Source organism: Oratosquilla oratoria, chromosome 35, assembly GCF_046742065.1.
Source record: "Oratosquilla oratoria isolate Oo_2021 chromosome 35, ASM4674206v1, whole genome shotgun sequence".
Taxonomy (NCBI): domain Eukaryota; kingdom Metazoa; phylum Arthropoda; class Malacostraca; order Stomatopoda; family Squillidae; genus Oratosquilla; species Oratosquilla oratoria.
The window spans coordinates 14,715,792-14,737,109 of record NC_134811.1 but is presented as its reverse complement, the minus strand read 5'-3'; the positions used below and the strand labels follow the sequence as shown (position 1 = coordinate 14,737,109).

Genomic DNA, 21,318 nt, shown 5'->3' with positions numbered 1-21,318 from the left:
ACCCCTATCATACTTCTCAGACATTTCATCTCAAACACATTCAAACTCCTTCTCTCTTCCTCTCTCATGTTCCATGTTTCTGCCCCGTGCAATGCTGTTGGCACAATTACTCCTTCATATAACCTCCTCTTAGCATCCATTCCCAGATGTCTATTTCTCATTACACTTTTCAATCCACCAAGGCATTTCCTCACTTCTCTCAATCTACATTCTACCTCCTCCCCCACTCCTCCCTTTCCTGCCACATTTGCACCCAAGTATCTAAAACTATCCACTTCCTTCAGCCTTTCACCCTTAACCCCTTCCATACGGTGCTGCATACGTAGGCGGCATGAGGAGCAAGTGGATATGCGAGGCTGCCATATCGGCGCCTTGATTATATTTATTGTAGTCGCCCCTGCATTTTGACATTCTCTCTCAACTGCCCTTAATCACATTCTCTATGGTTTTCAAAATTCATGGGTGAAAGAGAGAACGATCAATATAAGCGGCGACTATATTTTATGATGCGAGTATTATTACGACACGTTGTACGGCTGGCATCGGCTGCTGCCCGCGAGATTTAAGGCCCGTATTGAAGAGGTTAATGCTCACCTCCAGCCTGCTGTCACTCTCTCCCCTTGTACATCTCATCACCTTACTTTTACCCACATTTATCTTCAGCTTCCTTCTTTCACACACCTTCTCAAACTCTGTCACCAACTTTCTCAATCCCTCCTCTGATCCTGCTACAAGTGCAGTGTCGTCAGCAAACAACAGCTGGCTCACCTCCCACTTTTCTCCTTTTTCTTTAATGTAGAATGTAGATTGAGAGAAGCGAGTAAATGCCTATGTGGATTGAAAAGTGTAATGAGAAATAGACATCTGGGAATGGATGCTAAGAGGAGGTTATATTTACCTACCTAGTTGTATTTACCTAGTTGTATTTTGCGGGAAGGGGAGCTATGCTCGTGTTGTCCCGCCTTTGTATCTTGCAGTGTCTAGTTTGTTTTTAAACTCATGAATGGTTTTTGCGCATACTATTTCATTGTCCAGTTTGTTCCAAGTGTCCAAAACTCTATGAGGAAAACTGTTTTTCTTCAGTTCTCTTCTATAGCTATGTTTTTTTATTTTCTTTCCATGTCCTCTTGTGTTTCTTTTGTCCCAGTTAAGTAAGTTCTCACTATCGAGTACCTCTGTGCCTTTCATGATTCTGTAGATGGTCAATAGGTCACCTCTCTCTCTTCTTTGCTCCAGTGTCGGTAACTCCAGTTTAGCCAATCTCTCTTCGTATGATAGGTTTGCAAGTGCAGGTGCCATTTTTGTAGCTGCTCTTTGGATTCTTTCTATTTTCTTTATATTCTTTTTGGTACTGGGGGACCACAATGTCGCTGCATACTCTAATCTAGGCCTTATCAATGTAACCAATATTTTTTTCATCATGTCTTCGTCCAAGTATGTAAACGCCACTTTTATTGATCTTAGCAAGTTGTAAGTCTCCCCGACAATTTTGTTAATCTGTATATCATAGGACAAGTCGTTCGTGATAATTACTCCCAAATCTTTTTCGGATCCTACTTTCTTTACTTCTTTGGTTCCAATTGTATATTCTCCTGATATTCTGTTTTTGCTTTTTCCAAACTCCATTATGCTACACTTCTTCGTATTAAAGTCCACTTCCCATTTCTGACTCCAGTTCCATACCCTATTTAGGTCTTCTTGCAGTGCTTCACAGTCCTCATCAGTTTCTATTTTCCTTAGCAGTTTGGCGTCATTGGCAAAGAAGCTCATGTAGCAGTTCACGTCCTCATCCATGTCATTCATATAGATAGCAAACATTATTGGTGCCAGCACAGATCCTTGCGGTACTCCACTGATCACCTCTTTCCAGTCTGAATATTTTTCTCTGAGCACTACTCTCATCTTTCTACCAGTCAGAAAGTCCTCTATCCATTTTAGTAGGTTTCCCTGTATTCCTCCTATGTGTTCCAGTTTTTTTAGTAGTTTTCTGTGTGGTACTTTGTCAAAGGCTTTTTGCAAGTCTAGGAATGCACAATCAGCCCATCCATTTCTTTCTTGCACTATGTCTATTAGTCTTGAGTAAAAGCATATTAAGTTTGTGGAGCATGATCTTCCTTGTCTGAATCCGAATTGTCTTGGGTTTAATATGTCATTGTCTTCCAGATGTTTTACCCATCTATTCTTGATTATTTTCTCACAAATTTTGGCAATGGTGCTTGTTAGTGATACTGGCCTATAGTTGGTGGGTTCTTCTTTGTTTCCTCCTTTGTGTATTGGTACAATGTTAGCGTTTTTCCAGTCCTCGGGTATCTTTCCTTCTTTGAGTGAGCTGTTTATTAAGATGTGTATTTTGTCTGTTAGTTCTTCTTTGCACTCCTTTAGAATCCAATTTGCAATACCGTCCGGGCCATGTGATTTTCTGACATCCAGCCTTGATAAATGTTCTGATATTTCCTTTAGTGATGCTGTAAACTCATTCATGAGGGGAGATTTCTTGTTTTTGTCTATGTCACAATTCGGTATTTTCTCTCTGGTGAAAACAGATTTAAAGTGATTGTTCATGACTTCGGCCATCTCTAAATCTTCTGTGTATTCTATGTTTCCTTGGCATAGTTTCACCAATTCCTGTTTGTTTTTAAGTTTACCATTCACATACCGATAGAATAGTTTGGGTTGCTCTTTGCATTTGTCTATAATATCCTTCTCATGGTTCCTTTTCTCCTCTCTTCTCACATTAACATACTCATTTCTATAGTTAACATAAATTTGCCATTTGCTTTGTTTTTTGTCTTTTCTCCACTTTTTCCAAGCTTTGTCCCTTCTGTCTTTTGCCTCACTGCATCTTTTGTTGAACCAACATTTAATGTACTCTCTCTCTCGCTTTTGTCTTGGTACATGCCTGTTTACCCCTTCATTGTAGTTTTCCATCAATATATTCCATTTCTCTTCCACTGCTGTTTCTTCCCTGTAAAATATTTCCCAGTTTGCATTCCGGAAGAATGTCTTTAGTTTTGTAAAGTCTGTTTTGTTGTACCACAGTCTTCCTTTCCTATGCTTTTCGTTCCTCTCTATGTCTATTTCTTCCTTTAGTATAGTTTCGATGAGTACATGGTCACTCTTTCCAATTGGTGTCTCATACTGGACTTTATGCACTATTTCAGGCTCTGTTGTAAATATTAGATCTAGTTTCGATGGCTCTTCATTATTTCTGTACCTTGTGTTTTCATGGACCCATTGGGTCATTGTGTACTCCATGGTCATATCTAGCAGTACATTGCCCCACGAGTCATCTCCTCCTTGCACTGTCATGCTGTCCCAACAAATTTCTTTGCAATTGAAGTCCCCCATAACTACCAGATTACCCTTACCCATTAGTATCTCATTGAGTGATTTTCTTGTGTCATCTAGCATTTTTTTATGCTCAATTTCTTTCCAAGCGCTTGTTTTTGGAGGCACATAAGTCACCACAAACTTTCTACTTTTCATATTCTTGCCTTCGACTTTTATCATGATCAATTCAGCATTACCTTTGCCCTCTGCAATTTTTGTCACCTTTAGGTCTTTCTTGGCCAAGAACATGATTCCCCCTCCCTGTTTCTTGTCCCTGTTTTTTATCCAGTAGTTGTATAAACCTTGTCCGATAACAGTGGATGGTATTTCTCCTCTTAGTTTAGTCTCTACAATTCCCATTATGTCTGGTTTTGCTTCTAACAGATAATCATTGAGTTCGTTCAGTCCCGAAATTAGTCCGTCAATGTTGGTATAGGCCACTTTTAATTTTCTTCCTTCTCCCTGGTTTCTTCTTCCCTTGTTTTGTTCGTTTTGAAGCGCCATTGTCTTAATCTCAAGTCTATTACTCTCCACTGGAATTCTTTGCATTCTGTCTCCGATCTTTTCAAGTTTTTTTCCTTTGCTTCTTCTCTTAGCGCCCTTTCTTTTTCTAATTCCTCAGTACTCATTTCTCTTTTTATCCATATCTTATTGTATTTTACACTCTTTGCCAAGTTACCTACTTTTTCAAATATGTCTTCTACTACCACTTGTGACCTTAGTTTTATCTTTAGAGGTCGATTCCTATCCTTAGTATAGCGACCAATTCTGTAAGTCTCTTCTAAGTCTGTGCCTGAATCACTATCTCCCCCCTGAATTTCATTAAGGATTTCTACTGCTGTCTCTTTTTCTTCTTTTTCTCTCATGTACCTCGCCAATCCTTGTTTTTCTTTAAGCCCATAAACCACAATACATTTCTTCCTATCTACTGTGTCCCTGACCCAATTTGCTTTTTCGTTAATCACTTGAATGATTGTGTCTTTTGCATTATCTTGCATTTGCTGCTTGACTATTTCTTTGAAAGCAATTTCTTTATTTTCAATATTTTCTTTCCACTTCTTAATTTCCTGGATACTGTCCCCACCTAAGTTTTCTTCGATCTTTTGTGTCAATTCTTGGAATTTGTTGTTCACTTCTTGCTTTAGATTTTCGCTATTATTATCATTAGTTTTCTTCTTTTCATTATCATTCTTCAGTTCATTTATGTCTCTTTTCATTTCTTTAATTTCGTTTGTAAGATCCAAGTTAGCTTTTTTCAGGTCAGAAATTTCATGGTTAGTCTTAGATAAACAATCAATTAAACCAATGACCTCTTTTCTTAAGTCCATGATTTCATTTTCCCACCGAGTCCTATTTTTGCTCATCTCTCTCTCTATGAAGGAGTGATTGTGCCAACAGCATTGCACGGGGCAGAAACATAGAACACTAGAGAGGAAGAGAGAAGGAGTTTGAATGTGTTTGAGATGAAATGTCTGAGAAGTATGATAGGGGTTACTAGGCTAGATAGAGTGAGAAATGAGGAGGTGAGAAGGAGAACAGGAGTGGAAAGGGAACTGGGAGATAGGGTTGATGAAAGGGTATTAGGATGGTTTGGACACATGGACAGAATGAGTGAAGAAAGATTAGTAAAAGAAGTGTGGAAGGCAGAGGTGGAAGGAGTGAATATGAGGGGGCATCCAAGGATGAGATGGATGGATGGGGTGAAAGGGGCATTACAAAAGAGAGGAATGTCTGTAGAGGAAGGATGGGAGAGGACAGAAGATAGGGGTGAATAGAGAGGGGTTGTGTATAGATGATGCTGTGATGCATGAAGTGGAATGGGTGGGGGATGGGGGATGAGGAAGTATATATGAGAAAAAAAATTTGATGCAGCCCGAAGGGATTTCTCCCCATTTTCTCCTTTTCTGCATGAGGGGACGGAGAGGGAGGGTCGCTAAATTTATGAAGCGGCCTTGCTGTGGATGTGCTGTGTCTTGCGACACTGCTTCTAACCCAGGGCAGTGGACAGGATGCAGGGATGACCCATCATCCAGGAGGTGCCAAGATAAGAAGGAGGGAGGAGGGTGGAGGGTAGTGGAATATATAGGAAATGGAATGGGTGGTAGTGGTTTCTATGCCTTTTTCTTTTTGGCTACCCCCCATGTAGGGGGAAAAAGCCTTTGGTATATGTATGTTTGTATCTCCAACCCCTGACCCACTACCCTTGCATTCACCTCTCGCACCACCCCATCCATGTAAAGATTGAACAACCAAAAAAAAAAACCCACTCATCACAGTGTACAAATGAATTATAAGAGCAACATTTAACTATACTACCACAGTATTGTACACAGCCAATTAAAAAGACATAGAAGCTTACAGATAGCAGAAATCAAAGCCTTGAAAATAATGATGGATTGTATGTAAATGATATGATATGATATGATATGGTTTAACGTCACAAACTCCTCCCATCGGAAGGCTAGGACAGTGCCCCTTATAATAATTTCAATAAAACATTATAATTTGAAACCAAAATTCTCCCCATAGAAGTGGCAATATGTGTGAATGGTAGGGCTATTTTTATTTTAGGAAATAGATAAGGAATCATATATATTGAGCACTTGTATCCATGGTGTAATACTATGTTACATGATGTTTGGAGAATCAAGAGGTAATGTATGTTTTGGTCTTATCAATGTAGTAATTATTTTCTTAACCATCTCTTCATCCATGTAGTCAAAGGCCACTTTGATTGAACTTAATAAGTTGTAAGTCTCTCTGAATAATTTATTTACATGTTTGTCAGGTGTCAAGTCACTTGAGATGATTACTCCTAGGTCCCTCTCTGAGTTTACTTTCTTTACTTCTTTGTTTCCAATATTATATTTTCCCGAAACTCTATTTTTGCCTCTTCCAAATTCCATTATGCTACATTTCTTGATGTTGAAGTGCATCAAGGAGTGATTGTGCTGACAGCACTGTATGGGGCAGAAACATGGAATATAAGAGATGAAGAGAGAAGGAGTTTGAATGTATTTACCTAGTTGTGTTATATGGGAAGGGGAGCTATGCTCATGGTGACCCGTTTTTGTATCTCTTAAGATAAAGTTTGTTCTTAAATTGTTGTATTGTGTTTGCACACACTATTTCTTCATCCAATTTGTTCCATACATCTATCATTCTATGTGGGAAGCTGTTCTTTTTCAGGTCTCTTCTGTAGTTATCCTTTTTGAGTTTCATTGTATGTCCTCTTGTTTTTCCTCTGTCCTGTTTTAATAGGTCCTCACTATCAAGGCATTCTTTTCCTTTCATAATTCTGTAGATGGTTATTAGGTCCCCTCGTTCTCTTCTTTGTTCCAGGGTTGGTAATTCCAGTTCAGCCAGTCTTTGTTTGTATGTTAGGTTTGCAAATGTTGGAACCAACTTTGCTATTGCTTTTTGTATTCTTTCTAATTTTCTTATATTCTTTTTTGTACTGGGTGAGGTGTCTGAGAAGTATGGTGGGAGTTACTAGGCTGGATAGAGTGAGAAATGAGGAGATGAGGAGGAGAACAGGGGTGGTGTGGGAGTTGGGAGATAGGATGGATAAAAGAGTGTTGGGATGGTTTGGACACATGGAAAGAATGAGTGAAGAAAGACTAGTAAATGAGCTATGGAAGGCAGATGTGGAGGGAGGGAACATGAGGGGGCGACCTAGGATGAGGTGGATGGATGGGGTGAAAGGGGCTTTGGGGAAGAGGGGAATGTCTGTTGAGGAAGGATGGGAGGGACAGAAGATAGGGTTGAATGGAAAATGGTTGTATATGGATGATGTTGTGATGCATGAGGTGGAATGGATGGGGGTATGGGGGGTGAGGTAGTATGTATGAGAAAAATTTAACACAGCCCGAAGGGATTTCTCCCCGTCTTCTCCTTTTCTGCATGAGGGGACGGAGAGGGGGGTCTTGCTGTGGATGTGCTGTGTCTTGAGTCACTGCCTCTGACCCAGGCCAGTGAACAAGTTGCAGGGATAAACTGTCATCCAGGAGGTGCCAAGATAAGAGGGAGGGTAGAGGGTGGAGGGGAGTGGAGTGTATTAACCCCTTCGATACGATGATGCCTATGTAGGCGTCATGAGGAGCAAGTGGGTACACGAGGATGCCGATGTCAGCGTCTTGATTATACATATTGTAGTTGTACCTGCGTGACCCCCATACTCTGTAAACTGGCTTCATCATATTTTCTATGGTTATCAAAATTCACGGGTAAAAGAGAAAACGAGAAATACAGCGTTGACTTTATTTCTTATAATGCGAGTATTATGACGCAACATCTCACATCTGCCAGTTAATGCTGCCCGCGAGATTTTGGCCCGGAGTGAAGGGGTTAAGGGTAGAATGAGTGGGAATGGTTTTTATGCCTTTGTGTTTTGGCTACCTCCTTTATAAGGGGGAAAAAGCCTTTGGTATATGTATGTATGTATGTATGTACATGGTTATGGTGTTAACTCTGAATTTTCATACCAGGTGCCTATGCATATCTTCCGGTTTGGGCTGAGAATGGATTTCATGGTGGCGGGGCCTACCTCACCTCACCAATGATGTCATCCACCGCAGACATGTGTATTACCTTCTACTACTGGGTCCAGGGACCACACCAGCTTTACCTCACCCTTCAGGTAAGTACACTGGATTCCAGATTTTCAAATGTAATGATCACTCTATCTGCTTGTTATTGGGCTGTGCCCCCTTCATCCACTGTTTGAGCTCAAATGGAAAAAAAAATCTACCTCTTGCCTCCTTCCTTTAAGACATTCTTCCAATTCACTGCCATCCCCACCCCTTGTGTATCTTATCACCTTACTTTTACCTACACCAGAATAAAACATGGGAAATTCACCTTAGATCACACTATAACAATATAGCAAAACAGGTTAAAAAGAACACATGCACAGTGAAACATAACTATGAAATTAAGGTTGCCAGACAAATGAGATCCAACCCTAAGGACTTTTTTCATCTTTTCATAACAAAGAATAAGGAAGGGATAGGCCTAGCTGAAAATGATGAAGATGTTATGATAGATTCAGAGGAGAAAATGAGTAAGGTATTTAACAAATATCTTGTGTTTACAAAGGAGAGGCTATATATGGTACCTGCCTGTGATTGATTTTCAATGAGGATAAAGGAAATAGACTATCAAGGATCACCATTAGTAAGGTAGAAGTAGTCAGATTGATAGACTTAGCTACAAAGAAATTTTTCTGAGAGTCCTTAAAGAGTGTAAATTTGAAATCTGCATCCAGTTAACAGGAATATTTAATAAGTTGGTAGACACTGGTCTTGTGCCTATCACCTGGGGGCAGGCAAATGTTGTTCCTCTTTTCAAGAAGGGAGATAAATCATCTGTATGCAATTACAGGCCAATTAGTTTGATATCAGTTATATGTAAAATGCTTGAATCAATAATAGCTAATACAATCAGAGATCACAGCATGGGTTCACCAAGGGTGAGTCATGTATAACTAATCTTCTATCTTTTTACACTAATGTCTGCAAAGCATCAGATAACAATGATAGTTATGATGTTATTTACCTTGACTTTAGTAAACCATTTGACAAGGTGCCCTACCAGAGACCACTAAATAAAGTCAGAGCCTATGGCATAGGAAGAAAAGTGTTTGAATGGATTAGAGCTTAGATCAGTGACAGAAAACAGTAGGTCACCAATAACAGTGTAAAGTCCAAATGGAGTGTTTCTAGTGGAGTTCCCCAGGGCTCAGTTTTGGGTCCCTTATTGTTCATTAATCATGGGATTAATAGTGATGTTAGTATGTTTGTGGATGACATTAAAATATGATGCCTAATTAGGTCAGGAAAAGATGTTGAGATTCTGCAGGAGGATCTAAATAAATTGTTCACATGGTTGGTGAAAATGCAAATGGACTTCAATATCTCAAAGTGCAGAGTATTAAATGTAGGTTTACACAACCCAGAAAGCAGGTATAGTTTAGATAACACTTTTTTAGAGAAAACTGAGTGCTAGAGAGACTTGGGAGCCCTAGTGATTACTGACCTTAAACCCAGGAAATAGTGCATTAGTGCCAGGAATAGAGTTAACAGAACATTAGTTGTTATTGCTACGATGGTTATGAATAAAAGTGTAGAGGTAATTATCAAACTTTATCTGGCATTAGTGAAGCCCATCCTTGACTATGCAGAACAGTTTGGTCTAGATCCTATAGAATGGATATCATACATACATATCAACTGCTTTTTCCTCATACAGAGGAGAATGATCATCAAAATGATACATGGGCTCAGAAACTTATTGTGCGAGGATAGGCTTAGGCACCTTAATTTACATTCCCTGAAAAGATGCATAGTGTGGGGTGATCAAATAGAGGTGTTCAAGTGGATCAAAGGCTTTGATATGGGTGATGCAAACAAGGTCATCATCTTAAGACAAAAGGGCTGGATTCGCAGAAATGGATTTAAATTGAAAAAATTTAGATTTAAGAAGGAAATAGGCAAGAACTGTCTTACCAACAGGGTGATCAACAAATGGAATAGACTTAGTAACCTTTTAGTGATCACTGAAACTATCACTTGTTTTAAGAAGAGGTTGGACAACTTTATGGATGGGGATGAAGGGTGGTAATAGATATGGAACTGACTAGTGTAGGCCATATGGTCTCTTGCAGTCCCTTTCATTCTTATGTTCTTATGTACATTTACTTTCAACCTCCGGAAACATATTCATAATCATATCACTCACCGCTCCATTAACACACTGAAAGACAACACACTGCTGCATGCCAGACCCCCTGATATCCACCCTTCTGAATCCTCTCTCCCACGAAAGGACAGAGTCCACTTGGCCAGACTGCGATGCGGTCACCACCCAGCACTTCTAAGCTACCAGAAGAGGCTGGACGACCGTGTTGTGAACAGCTGCCCAGGATGTAACACTTCACCCCATACCATACAACACATAATGGAAGACTGCATTATACACAATCATGCACGCAAACAACACAACATACACTCTATAAAGGATTTGTGGGAAAACCCAGTTTCGGCTGTGGCCTTCCTTGGGGAGACGGGACTGCTCGGACAGACAGTCTAGGGAACGACAACAACAACAACAACTTCTTCCTAACAAATGTCATCCAAAACTCAATCACTAACTGCCTTAGACCCTCCTCTGGCTCATCTCCCACTTCCCTCCACTCTCACTAATGATCTTCAATCCCCTGCCCATCACCCTTGCATTTATTTTCGATACTACACCATCCATGTACACATGTAAACAAATTTTTTTTTCTTTTTCAGAATAAAGTTACTGATGAGGTACTTTGGCAAGTTCTGAAAGACCAGGGTGACCAGTGGCATCGTGGCTATGTGGATGTAAAATATACTGAACGTTCCTTTTATCTACGGTTCCTTGGCTCTCGAGGGAAAGATACATATGGCATTATTGCTCTTGATGATATAAAACTTGTCAGGAGCAAGTGTATTACTGAATCACGTAAGGACCTTTTCTGATGTCTTGGTATATATTAGAGGGCTTCTCACAATTTTCTCTTCATAATATTCGATTGTTGTAATGATATTGACAAACTAAGGTTGCTTTTGCTGGTAAGTAAAGAGTAATAGTTGTCAATAGTCTAAGTACCTTTGGTGCACAGGCATTCTAAATAAAGATTTAGACAATGCCATGGCTTTGACTGTACAAAAAGAATATTGATATTACAGAATGTCTTAAAAAAGGAGATAGTGATGGTGGACTGGCTAGTGAGGTTACTTAATGTTTGCTGGAGAGAGGGTAGAGTGCCGGAGGACTGGAGGAGTGCCTGTATAGTTCCACTTAACAAGGGAAAAGGGGACAAGGGTGAGTGTAGTAGTTTCAGAGGGATTAGCTTGTTGAGTGTAGTTGGGAAGGCTTATGGGAGGATCTTAATTGAGAGGATTAGGAGAGGAACAGAGGGAGTAATTGGTGAGGAACAGTGTGGATTAGGATGGGTAGAAGTTGTGTAGATCAGATTTTTGTGGTAAGACAGATATGTGAGAAAGCTATAGGAAAGGGGAAGGATTTTTTTGGGCTTTTATGGATCTGGAAAAGGCTTATGACAGGGTAGACAGGAAGGCACTGTTGGAGTTTTTGCGGATATACAGGATAGGAGGAAAGCTTCTAGGATATGTCAAGAGTTTTTACGAGAGTAGTAGAGCATGTGTCAAGATTAGAAATGGAGAGAGTGGTTTGAAGTAAAGGTGGGACTTCGTCAGGGATGTGTTATGTCGCCCTGGCTGTTCAACTTGTACATGGATGGGTGGTGCGAAAGGTAAATGCAAGGGTAGTGGGTCAGGGATTGGAGATGGTTAAAGAAAATGGAGAAAATTGGGAGATGAGCCAGCTGTTGTTTGCGTACGACACTGCGCTTGTGGCAGGATCGGAGGAGGGATTGAGGAAGTTGGTGACAGAGTTTGGGAAAGTGTGTGAAAGAAGAAAGCTAAAGAAAAATGTGGGTAAAAGTAAGGTGATGAGATGTACAAGGGGTGAAAATGGCAGCAGACTGGAAGTGAGCATTAAGGGAGAGCGACTGGAGGAAGTGGATAGTTTTAGATACTTGTGTGTAAATGTGGCAGGAAAAGGTTGAGTGGAGGTGGAGGTAGAATGTAGATTGAGAGAAGTGAGTAAATGCCTTGGTGGATTAAGTGTAATGAGGAATAAACATTTGGGAATGGATGCTAAGAGGAGACTGTTTGAAGGAGTGATTGTGCCAACAGCACTGTATGGGGCAGAAACATGGAACATAAGAGAGGAAGAGAGAAGGAGTTTGAATGTATTTTAGATGAGGTGTCTGAGAAGTATGATGGGGGGTTACTAGGCTAGATAGAGTGAGAAATGAGGAGGTTAGGAGGAGAACAGGGGTGGAAAGGGAGTTGGGAAATAGGGTTGATGAAAGAATATTAGGATGGTTTGGACACATGGAAAGAATGAGTGAAGAAAGACTAGTAAAAGAGGTATGGAAGGTAGTTGTGGAGGGAGTGAACATGAGGGGACGTCCTAGGATGAGATGGATGGATGGGGTGAAGGGGGCTTTGGGGAAGAGGGGAATGTCTGTTGAGGAAGGACGGGAGAGGACAGAAGACAGGGGTGAATGGAGAATGGTTGTATATGGATGATGCTGTGATGCATGAGGTGGAATGGGTGGGGGATGGGGGTGAGGTAGTATGTGCGAGCAAATTGTGATGCAGCCCGAAGGGATTTCTCCCCGTCTTCTCCTTTTATGCATGGGGGGATGGAGATGGGGGGGTTGCCGATTTAATGAAGCGGCCTTGCTGTGGATGTGCTGTACCTTGCGACACTGCCTCTGACCCAGGGCAGTGGACAAGGTGCAGGGATGACCTGTCATCCAGGAGGTGCTAAGATGGGAGGGAGGGTGGAGGGGAGTGGAGTGTATTTAGGGATGGAATGGGTGGGAGTGATTTTATGCCTTTTTCTTTTTGGCTACCTCCCTTGTAAGGGGGAAAAAGCCTTTGGTATATGTATGTATAGTTAAATAATAAACAAACAGGTAAATAGGAAATAATGATAAATTGACATATAACTAATAATAAATGAAAATTAAGCAAATGATAATAAACAAATAGACAAATAATAACAAACAAATAAACAAATAATATAAAATAGATAGCAGTCATTACATTATCTTGCTTAGGTGTATATCTAAATGAATCTTAAAGCTTTGAACTGAACTGTATTGCACTGCCTCTGGAGGAACTTTATTCCATTCATTAACTACATGGTTGACAAAGTTGTCTCTACCCATATATATACATATATGATTTTGCTCACTTAAAAATGACTAATTATCTTTTTCTATTTCACTAATAGAGGATGTTTGTGACTTTGAGAGCAGCAAGCAATGTGGTTGGAATGCAATACGATCTGACAACATAACTGTACCATTCTGGGGCTGGTACCAGGGCTCAATTATTCAAGACCATACCATGGGTACAACCTATGGTCATGTTATGAAGGCAGATAACACTTGGTATGGAGATCATGTGTTAACAAAGATGAAGAGCTCCTTCTTTCGACTTGATGGACAATTCTGTGTTAGGTGGGTCTTTTTCACCCCATCCTCCAAATTATTTTCTTTATATACAGGATAATCACATTATATAACAATGCCAATGCATGCTGACAGGAGTCCATGATTAGGTTGAATGCTGAAGAAAATAAAGCAATAATCAAGCAAATAACAGACAACAATATAACCAATTGACACACAGTGGAACATATTGCTTAGTTGTTTACCCAGCTGAATCATAAAACTTTGAGATGTGCAACATTCCGTCAGCTCTGCAGAAAGTTTATTGCAATTATTGACTGGTCAGTTGACAATGTTATTTGCACTCAGTATTCAATTAAATATACATCCTAACAACTTGAGACCATTATTTCTTGTCTGATCATTATTAAATATGAAAATGTTGTCAGGCAAAAGCCGCTGGTTGCAGCAATTCCATGCACAGTTTTAAAGACCTTCACTAAGTCCACTCTGAATATTCATACATTTTTTTTTTTTTATAAAAAATAGGTTTAAGTATTTTAGTAAGCTTTTATACCTTTTTTATTTATCAGTTTTGTAGCCCGCCAGTGTACACTTTCCAACAGTTCAGGTACCATACAGAACCATTATTCCCAATATAGGTGGACTGAATAACTGTGTAGTTGCTTGATGATGGTTGGACTTTTGAAGTCAAAAGGTTGTCCTGTTAGTCTTAGAATCTTATTTGGTCTTTTTTGAGGTAGAAATACAATATTTAGAAGATTTAAGATCATTATTGATAATTTAATATACCAGCAGCTTTTGCCTCTTTACAAGGGAGGTAGCCAAAAAATAAAGGCATAAAATCACCTCCCATCCATTCCATTCCCACATACTCCACTCCTATTCACCCCCTCCCTCCCTCTTATCTTGGCTCCTCCCGGATGACGGGATATCCCTGTGTTATGCCCACTGCCTTGGGTCAGAGGCAAGGTAGCAAGACACAGCACATCCACAGCAGGGCCATTTCATTTAATTGGTGACCCCCCTCTCCATTCCTTCATGCAGAAAAAGAGAAGACAAGAGAAATCGCTTTGGGCTGAATCAAAATGTCATTCTGACATAATCCTCCCCCGTCCCACATCCCCCACCCACTCCCTTTAATGCATCCCAGCCTCATCCTCCATACACAACCATTCTCAACTCACTCCTATCTTCTGTATTCCCCCTTTTTCAACAGACACTTCCCTCTTTTCCAATGCCCCTTTTACCCCATCTATCCATCTCATCCTTGGTTGCCCCTTCCTGTTCACTCCTTCCACCTCTGCCTTTCACACCTCTTTTACTAATCTTTCTTCACTCACTCTTTCTATGTGTCTAAACCATCCCAATATTCTTTCATCAACCCTATCTCTCAACTCCCTTTCCTCACCTGCTCTCTTCCTCACCTCCTTGTTTCTCACTCTATCTAACCCTGTAACCTGTACTATACTTTTCAGGCATTTCATCTCAAACACATTCAAACTCCTACTCTCTTCCTCTCTTATGTTCCATGTTTCTGCCCCATACAATCTCCTCTTAGCGTCTATTTCAAAATGTTTATTTCTTTTTACACTTTTTAATCCCGCAAATCATTTACCTGCTTCTCTCAATCTACATTCTACCTCCACCTCCACTCCTCCCTTTTCTGCCACATTTGCACCCAAGTATCTAAAGCTGTCCACTTCTTCCAGTTTCTCTCCCTTAATACTCACTTGCAATTTGCTATCACATTCTCCCCTCCTACATCTCATTACTAAGATTCTTTTTACTTGCCTCATTAAAGTTTTTCAGATAACTTGTAGTCATCATCTGATTTCGCATCATGAACTCCCCTTCTCAGAGAGGGCTAGGAGAGTTTCTCCTTGTGTAGGGAATTTAATGCATTATGTCCTTACTGCAAAATTGCTTGCCACCAGGCAGAACTCAAACTGTCTTCATTCCTGATCACTGCCCCAAATAGTACATACATACATAGACCAAGGGCTTTTTCCGCCTTACAGGGGAGGTAGCCGAAGTTAAAAAGCATAATTCCACTCCTACCCATTTCATCCCCACCTATTCCACTCCCATTCACCATCCCTCCCTCCCTCTCTCTCATCTTGGCTCCTCCTAGATGACGGGTCAGCCCTGCATCTCGCTCATTGCCCTGGGTCAAAAGCAATGCAGCAAGAAACAGAACATCTGCAGCAAGGCCACTTCATTTAATTGGCAACCTCCCTATCTTCATCTCCTCATGCAGACACATTGATGGCAGGGAGAAATCCCTTCAGGCTGTTTCAAAATATCATTTACACATAACTCCAAATAGTAACACTTGAATTTGTTTGGCTAGCAAGCATTACAAGTTGCAATGGCTACAAATACTTTTAGTCATACTAATTTTTATTTTTATTTGTGTGCTTAACATACCTTACTTGGGTTAAATTTCACTGGTCACTTTTCACACCATTGCTCATCTTTACTTAAATCTGCTTGAATAACCAGTTAATTCTAGTACTCATTTGCTCTTCTTCATATCATCAGCAAATTTGGATACAAAAGGTTTTGGTCCATGGTCTTTGACATTGATATATGTATAATGTGAACAGAAGGGGTCCAAGAATGAAACCGAGAGGAACTCCACTTGTAGCACCTTTCCAGCTAGAAGATTTGCCACTCAGAACAACTTGCTATTTATAATTGTTCAACCAATTTAAATCCAACTTAGTGGATTACTTCTCATTCCATGTTTTACCCAGAGATTTGGAGTGAGTTCAGTATCACAGTAGTGACATTTTAGATCTTGTGATAAATCTTTTGATCAGTTTCATGTGTTACAGAAAATCTTTTGTTTCAGGTTTTGGTATATAAGTAATGGTGGTGCAGTAGGACATCTTGCACTTAAGTATGTTGAGGAAGATTTAGAACCAAATGCAGGAGAATCAGTGAGTACATGCCAAACATCTGGACACCAAAATGAAAGTTTGAATTATAGATATTGTGACTGTATTGTCTATAATCTTTTCCTAATATATATATATGACCTCTCTATGACCAGGAGGAGGTGGAGATATGGAGGAAACTCTTGGGAGGCTCACCAGTGTGGAGAGAGGGTAGAGCCAACCTTAACATGGACCTTGGCAAGTTCATCTTTGAAACAGCTTTCTTTAGGAGTGATAATCACTCTTTTGTGGCAGTTGATGACTTTGCTGTTATGGAGGAGTCATGTGGAACTGCTGGTGAGTGTTTGTTAAGTATTCTGATTTGAATTATAAGTGTTCATGACTAGAGCCTTAAAAAACTACTGCTTATATATAGATATTCAACAAATACTGAAATGTCTGCAGCACCTAATAATGCCTGAGCTATTCTCTCCCAAGCCTGCATTTACCTAATTGTATTATACAGGAGGGGAACTATGCTTGTGATATTCCATCTCTTAATCTCTTTCATACATACATACATACATATACCAAAGGCTTTTTCCCCCTTATGTGGGGGGGGGGTAACCAAAAAGAAAAAGGCATAGAAACCACTCCCACCCATTCCATCCCCTACATATTCCACTCCCCTCCACCCACCTCCCTCCCTCTCATCTTGGCACCTCCTGGATGATGGGTCATCCCTGCATCCTGTCCACTGCCCTGGGTCAGAAGCAGTATTGCAAGACACAGCACATCCACAACAAGGCCGCTTCATTAATTCGGCAACCCCCCCTCTCTGTCCCCTCCTGCAGAAAAGGAGAAGACGGGGAGAAATCCCCTTGGGCTGTGTTAAATTTCTCATACATGCTTCTTCACCCCCCATCCCCCACCCACTCCCCCTCATGCATCACAGAATCTCTTTCATACTTATTTTAAATTAATGTATGGTCTCAGTACTATTCCATAAGTTTGTAAATCTGTATGTAAAACTATATTTTCTCACAGCCTTCAGACAAGCTAGATGGGGTATTGTCTGTTTAATTTTCATGCCAACAATATTATAGAGCTTTGGGCCTATTGTGGAGACTGGGTACTGACCCCTCATGACTGCCCCCCCCCATTGTGAAGGTATTGGACACTTGAGCTTCTGTGGGCAATGGCCTGGGAGGTGGTACTTGTTCTGTAGCACATTGACTACCCTTGATAGAAGCTTAACATATTTGATACACATGTTTTTTTGCTGAAACTGAATTAATTGTTTTCCATGATGTTTATCTCTAGATAGTAACCCAACTTTCAAAGTTCTCTCACAGAATTTGGCTATCATTGGCAGTCAGACACTGTATCTATATACTAATTTTTTTTCCCCCATACCAGGGAGGAAGCCAAGATTAAGGAATATACCCACTCCCACCCATTTCACCCTCACTCATTTCACCCCCACCCATTCCACTCCCATCCACCACTCTTTCCTATCTCTCATCTCAGCTCCTCATGGATGATGGGGTCATCTCTTCATCCCACCCACTGCCCTGGGTCAAAGACACCAGTCTGTAATTCAGAGGTTTCACCTTACTTCTTCTTATGGAATGGTACCACATTAAGTCCTTTTCCAATCCTAGAGCACAATGAGTGCACAATTAAACCACAAAAATTGCCTGCTAATTTTTCATATTCACCTAGGTCTCTTTATGCAACACGCACCAACTGCCACTTATGCAGATGTTTGGGGGTAGGAGATAAACCCACTTTAGTAATTGGTGGTGTTTTATGTCCTAGGCCAATTCCCAAAGTGGGTTTATGTCCTAGGCCCAAATGTCTGCACAAGTGGTGGTTGGTGAGTGTTGGATTAAGAGACCTAGATATATATACATGTACTAAAGGACCCTTTCCATTTCCCCATCCTTCACTTCCACATTGTATGTCTGTGTGCACTTCTCTACATATATCTGTAACTTGTATGTTTTGTGGGTGGTATGCATACTGTACATACTATCACAAATTTAATTGAGTGTAATGATAGAATACTGAAACATACTATTGAATGTAAGATTGAGGTAAACAAATAAGTGAAAGGTGGTTCAAGGAAAAAGTACTGTATGTTAGAGGACTGTTGTAACTCTATCCTCCTTTCATTTGTGCAGGGGAATGCCACTTTGATCATGGCGCAACCTGTGGCTGGTCTAATGATGTCAACCAGGACTCACGTGATTGGGACATTATAGAAGGTCCTGACCACACCTTCAGAACAACAAAAGGTTATTTTCAAATAATTTGTATTGAGTTATGCGAAACCTGATGTGTAATATAAATACTTGTTATATTCTTAGTGGAATACAACTGTTTCTCTTTGAACCAGATTGTAATTATTATTACGAAACATGTGGTTTTTTTCATTATCTGCACTTCATGTATATTGATTCATTGCCAAATAAACTTATTATTATTATCATTATTATTTTTAATGGTTATGCTAATTTTTCATATATGTATTTTTTCCAGGAAAACGCTTACAATTAGTGACAGGGCCTCCACATGTAACTGGAGACACGGCCATCCTTATCAGCCCAGTTTTGGAGAGAAATGATGCTCTATGTTTCTCTTTCTGGTTCCTCTTGGAAGGTGACAACCAAGGAAGCATCAACATTATTTATCACGTATGTACTTGGTGGGGCAGGGACTGGAGAGAGCAAAACATGGGTGTGAGTGAAAATTGGTTGTGAATGGATAAGGAAATGATGTTACCTGAAGGTCCTTCTAGGCTGCTCTGTAAATTTCTTGAGCTTAAGGGAGATGGGGTATGTTACCATGTAAATGAAGTGGTAGGGGTAAACTATCTTCAGCTGTTTGACCATGCTATGGAAGTACTCAGTCTTGCTGTTTGATTAATCTTAGTACATACATACATATACCAAGGCTTTTTCCCCCTTACAAGGGGGGTAGCCAAAAAGAAAAAGGCATAAAATCATTCCCACCCATTTCATCCCTGAATACACTCCACACTCCTCCACCCTCCCTCTTATCTTAGCACCTCCTGAATGAAGGGTCATCCCTGCACCTTGTCCACTGCCCTGGGTCAGAAGCAGTGTCGCAAGACACAGCACATCCACAGCAAGGCCGCTTCATTAAATCGGCGACCCCCCCTCTCCGTCCCCCCATTGCATAAAATGAGAGGACGGGGAAAAATCCCTTCAAGCTGCGTCAAATTTTGCTCACACATACTACCTCACCCCCATCCACCCGCTCATTCCACCTTATGCTATCACAACATCATCCATATACAACCACTCTCCATTCACCCCTGTCTTCTGTCCTCTCCCGTCCTTCCTCAACAGACATTCCCCTCTTCCCCAAAGCCCCCTTCACCCCATCCATCCACCTCATCCTAGGATGCCCCCTCATGTTCACTCCCTCCACATCTGCCTTCCACACCTCTTTTACTAGTCTTTCTTCACTCATTCTTTCCATGTGTCCAAACCATCCTAATACTCTTTTATCAACCCTATCTCCCAACTCCCTTTCCACCCCCGTTCTCCTCTTCACCTCCTCATTTCTCACTCTATCTAGCCTAGTAACCCCCATCATACTTCTCAGACACCTCATCTCAAACACATTCAAACTCCTTCTCTCTTCTTCTCTTATGTTCCATGTTTCTGCCCCATATAGTGCTGTTGGCACAATCACTCCTTCAAACAGTCTCCTCTTAACATCCATTCCCAAATGTCTATTCCTCATTACACTCTTTAATCCACCAAGGCATTTACTCGCTTCTCTCAATCTACATTCTACCTCCACTTTCACTCCACCTTTCCCTGCCACATTTGCACCCAAGTATCTAAAACTATCCACTTCCTCCAGTCGCTCTCCCATAATGCTCACTTCCAGTCTACTGCCACTTTCACCCCTTGTACATCTCATCACCTTACTTTTACCCACATTTATCTTTAGCTTTCTTCTATCACATACTCTCCCAAACTCTGCCACCAACTTCCTCAATCCCTCCTCCGATCCTGCCACAAGCGCAGTGTCGTCCACAAACAACAGCTGGCTCACCTCCCACTTTTCTCCATTTTCTTTAACCATCTCCAATCCCTTGCCCACTACCCTTGCATTTACCTCTCGCACCACCCTATCCATGTATAAGTTGAACAGCCAGGGTGACATAACGCATCCTTGACGAAGTCCCACCTTTACCTCGATCCACTCACTCTCTCCATTTCCAATCCTGACACAAGCTCTACTATTCTCATAAAAACTATTGACAGCTCCCAGAAGCTTTCCTCCTATCCCGTATATCTTCATAACCTCCCACAGTGCCTTTCTGTATACCCTATCATAAGCCTTTTCCAGATCCATAAAAGCCCAAAAAACATCCTTCCCCTTTCCTATAGCTTTCTCACATATCTGTCTTACCACAAAAATCTGATCTACACAACCTCTACCTGTCCTAAATCCACACTGTTCCTCACCAATTACTCCTTCTGTTCCTCTCCTAATCCTCTCAACCAAGATCCTCCCATAAGCCTTCCCAACTACACTCAACAAGCTAATCCCTCTGAAACTGCTACATTCACACTTGTCCCCTTTTCCCATATAAAGAGGAACTATACAGGCACTCCTCCAGTCCTCCAGCACTCTACCCTCTCTCCAACAAACATCAAATAACCTCACCAACCAGTCCACCATCACTGTACCTCCCTTTTTCAGACATTCCGCATGGCATCCATCCAGACCAGGTGCCTTACCTGCTTTCATCATCTTAACAACTGCCTTCACTTCATCCTTCCTTATTTCTCCTCCATTCTCCTCATTCATCACTCTCATTTTCTTCGCACTTCCCACTGCAGCAATCTTTCCTTCCCTATCCTCCTTCACATTAAGCAACTCCCTTAAAATATTCTGCCCATCTTCCCCTTACTGCCCTCTCTTCCATTATCATCTAGTATTTAATTTATATGTGAGATTCCATACTGCACTTGCGAATATGACTAGAGATTCTAAAATTCGTCTGCCATTTTCATC

The 21,318-nt window shown here is 40.8% G+C and overlaps 1 protein-coding gene across 1 annotated transcript in view; it reads left to right on the top strand.

The window, feature by feature from the left end:
• The window catches only part of LOC143018552 (MAM and LDL-receptor class A domain-containing protein 2-like), a 388,685-nt gene that overhangs the window by 151,431 nt on the left and 215,936 nt on the right, over positions 1-21,318 (top strand). Inside the window, exons 70-76 of the mRNA XM_076174014.1 lie at positions 7,818-7,969; positions 10,626-10,821; positions 13,192-13,420; positions 16,230-16,317; positions 16,431-16,611; positions 18,441-18,554; positions 18,799-18,953. Coding sequence (XP_076030129.1) covers positions 7,818-7,969; positions 10,626-10,821; positions 13,192-13,420; positions 16,230-16,317; positions 16,431-16,611; positions 18,441-18,554; positions 18,799-18,953 — 1,115 coding nt within the window. The remainder of the gene's footprint in view (positions 1-7,817; positions 7,970-10,625; positions 10,822-13,191; positions 13,421-16,229; positions 16,318-16,430; positions 16,612-18,440; positions 18,555-18,798; positions 18,954-21,318) is intronic.